This window comes from Octodon degus, unplaced genomic scaffold, assembly GCF_000260255.1.
Source record: "Octodon degus isolate 3935 unplaced genomic scaffold, OctDeg1.0 scaffold00111, whole genome shotgun sequence".
Lineage (NCBI taxonomy): Eukaryota > Metazoa > Chordata > Mammalia > Rodentia > Octodontidae > Octodon > Octodon degus.
In genome coordinates, this window is record NW_004524687.1 from 6,479,111 (window position 1) to 6,482,891 (window position 3,781).

Consider the following 3,781-nt stretch of genomic DNA (forward strand, 5'->3'; position numbering starts at 1 on the left):
TTCAAAGAAATTGAAAAGGAAGCAGTCCTCCCAAAATCATTCCTGGAGGCAAGTGTTATACCAAAAGCAGGGAAAGACAAAACTTAAAAAGCTACAGGCCAATCATCCTCATGAACATAGATGCAGAAATTCTCAATAAAATCCTAGCAAATAAAGTACAGCAAATTATCAAGAAGATTATGCTCCCTGATCAGGTGCGATTCATCCCAGCGATGCAAGGATGGTTGAATATATGCAAATCTATGATTGTAATACACTATATCAGTAGAGCTAAATCTAAAATTGATGCAGAAAAGGCTTTTGATGAAGTCCAACACTCATTCATGTTCAAAGTCCTACAGAAAATTGGAATAGATGGCCTCTACTTCAATCTGATAAAAGCTATCTATGACAACCCAGTGGCTAACATAATTCTAAATGAGGAAAAACTGAAATCTTTTACTCTCAGATCTGGTAGAAGACAAGGATGTTCTCTATCACCCCTCTTATTCAATATAGTTCTGGAATCATTACCTAGAGCCGTTAGACAAGAGAGAGAAATCAAAAGAATAAGAATAGGTAAAGAAGAAGTTAAATTATCACTATTTGCAGATGACATGATAGTTTACTTGCAAGACCCAAAAAACTCCACCAAGAAGCCATTAGAATTGACACACAAATTCAGTAGCATAGCAGGATACAAAGTCAGTACCCAAAAATCAATAGCATTCCTCTACACAGACAACAAACACGCTGAGAGGGAAATTATAGAAACAATACATTTTACAATAGCACCACAGAAGATGAAATACATTGGAATTAATCTAACTAAAGAAGTCAAAGATCTTTTCAAGGAAAATTACAGTACTCTGAAAAAAGAGATCGTAGAAGATTTCAGAAAATGGAAAGATATTCCCTGCTCCTGGATAGGAAGGACTAACATTGTGAAGATGGCCATACTCCCAAAATTGCTGTACAGATTTAATGCAATTCCTATCAAATTACCACCAACATACCTCACAGACTTAGAGAAATCATTCTAAAATTTATTTGGAACCAAAAAAGACCTAGTATAGCAAAGGCAATCCTGGCCAACATGGCTTTATTTCCTATATTTCATCTTCATACTTTTCTACTGGATGGTTAAGACCAAGGTAAAGCAGGACCTATGCAACAAGAGTTGTAGCTTTTTGGTCTGAGAAGGTCAATGAAATACCCTCAGGATTTATCCTGAGATCCTGTACCTCAGATTGTAGAACCTTTGTCAGTGCAGCCATGTGGATGAGTCACGGCCATTGCTTGGCCAATGTGCTCTCTGTGAAAGCCTGAGAGAGTGTCTTCTCCCCATGTGACTCTCCTTAGGCACACTCTACATCATCGATCACTTTCCTCTTTGGCCCCATAATCATCTTCTTTTAAATTAATTAATTAATTAATTTATTTTGTGTGTGTGTGTGGCCAGCTCAGCCCACCAGGGGGCGGGGCTGGCTGGCATGTGGTGCTGGGGGATCGAACCGTGGTCCCAGTGCTTTGCTTAGCTTAGCTTGTTCTAAGTGGGTGCTTTAGACCACTGAGCCATCTCACCAGCCCCCCATAATCTTCTTGATCAGAAAATTTGGGACACTACCGAGGTACATGACATTACAGTACAAGTTCTCATATGTCCTGAGTCTTAATGGACCTTAGAAGGCTAGGGCCAAAATGTTGGCTTTCCTTGTATCCCTCCTTTTTCTCTAATTTTGGTCTGCAAACTTAGGTTGTTAACCATCCAGAAGACAAGCTTATTGTTATTATCAAACGATTTAGGCTATCAAGCTTAACCTCACTATCTCACTGCATTTCAAACATCTTAGGCAGATTTGTTCTTTTTTAGCTTTAAAAATGTATTACATGATTCAGAATTTTGAAGTCATATTAATATAATGAAGACATTTGAAAATGGTCCTAGGAGTTTGCTCTTACTCAGTTTGGTAAAGTATTTTCTAGCTCTCTTAAAACTAAAGCCACCATTATAATTTCTACCTTGCTCCTACTGTGGTCTGTCACTGGCAATATGTTATTGGTTTAAGATTTTATTTTATTTTTGGTTTAAGATTTTAAGTGGAAAGACTCTCCTAGAGTTGAGAAGAAGTGCAAGGAAGGGCTTGTTAACTGAACTCTAGAATGTTTCCACAGAATGGCAGCCTCAGTGGAAGAACACCTAGGAGACATTGTAGATGTCTTCTGGGCCAGGGAAGACTGGTTGATGTCGTATTAGCTGTATGTTATAAAATGCATAATTTTTTCATTCATGTTAAAAAAAAATCACTTTTAACTTTTCAGAAAAAACAAGGAAAGAAATGACAACCAAAGGTTCTACAGCAGTAGATAGTCTGCTGTCAACATTAGAGGTAAATGATATAATTATTTTTTTAATTATGTAACTAATAGGATACAGTAATGAAGGAATAAAACATGTACACACATGAAATATAAATTTTTTTCTTACAGATTAAAACCAATGGATGAAAACTGGTTTTATGTTTTAGATTATTATTTGGAATGGTGGTATAAATATTCTAGTATTTATTAAACATCTAATATTAGAATACATTGCCATTAACTCCTCAAAATACTTCCCCTTGTTTCGAACACACTTGTTCCATTATTTTGATTACTTTTTTTTTCAAATTGTATTTGCTTTTTTTTTTTTTTTTTTGTCTCTTTGAGACAGGGCTTTGATCTGCAGTCCAGGCTGGCCTTGAACTCAGGTTATAGCCCAGGCAAGCCTCAAACTTGTAGCAGTTCTTTTCCTTCAGCCTCCCAAGTGCTGGGATTACAGGTGTGCGCCACCATGCCTGGCTCTTGGCACTTTCTGAAGCAGCTGTGGGAGTCCTTTTCTGTGTCTTTCGTTGTGTGCTATCTTGGATGATCTGATATTCTGGATCAGTTCAGCATGGAAAGCTTTCACGGTCATTTAGGATTTGAGGAGAACTCAGAAGTTGTGCAGTGCCAGATGTTTATATGTAATATCACACACTTTGTGTATTTGAAGTGAGGGGGACTATTTTGAGGGAGATTGATGGCAATTCTCTTTTACTGTAATAAATTTGTTAAAACTTAAATACTCATTTTTTAAAGCATACATTATATATTAATGATAATTGAATATAGTAGTGTAAAAGTTGAGTAGGCTAAGGTAGATGCATTCAGAATCAGGATTCTATATTTTATTCTGTGCATTATTAAGAATAAGAAATGAATTCATGTTCTTTGATAGAAAGTCTTAATGACATAAACATGACGTTTCTCCCTAAATTGATCTGCCATTTTAGAGCAATTTCAATAAAATACCAACAGTCTTGCTTTTGAAGCACACCCCAGTGTCAGGGGCCAAGGGGTAGAGGGATGAGCAGAAATGCATAGGACTTTCCTAAAAAAGAAATGAGAAAAGACTGTCTCTGCCGAATATCAAAGAACATGGTAAAACTTTAATAGCAGTTGTGCATGTAGATAAATATCAGTGTAATGAAACATACAATCCCAAAAGAAAATGCTTAGGAGAATTTAGTACTGAGGGTCAGCCAAATAGTTCAGTGGATTAAAGCACTTGCAAGCAGGCATAGTGGCCAGGAGTTCAATCCTCAGGCCTGCTGTGCTGGTCCTGCCCCTGGGGTGTACTGAGATGGCAACTGAAAATGAGTGTGGTAGCACGTGCCTGTAATCCCAGCTCTTGGAAGGCTGTAAACAGGTGGATCACTGTGAGTCCAATCTAATAGTGAGACCCTGAACTCTCTGTAGACCCTTCCCTACAATACAAAAA

The 3,781-nt window shown here is 37.3% G+C and overlaps 1 protein-coding gene across 2 annotated transcripts in view; it reads left to right on the plus strand.

Annotated features, from left to right (window-relative positions):
• Agtpbp1 (ATP/GTP binding protein 1) overlaps nucleotides 1-3,781 on the plus strand; it is a 262,969-nt gene that overhangs the window by 88,620 nt on the left and 170,568 nt on the right. For both annotated transcript variants that reach the window (XM_023699137.1, XM_023699138.1), the window contains exon 4: nucleotides 2,302-2,369. In XM_023699137.1, the coding sequence (XP_023554905.1) occupies nucleotides 2,302-2,369 (68 nt within the window). The remainder of the gene's footprint in view (nucleotides 1-2,301; nucleotides 2,370-3,781) is intronic.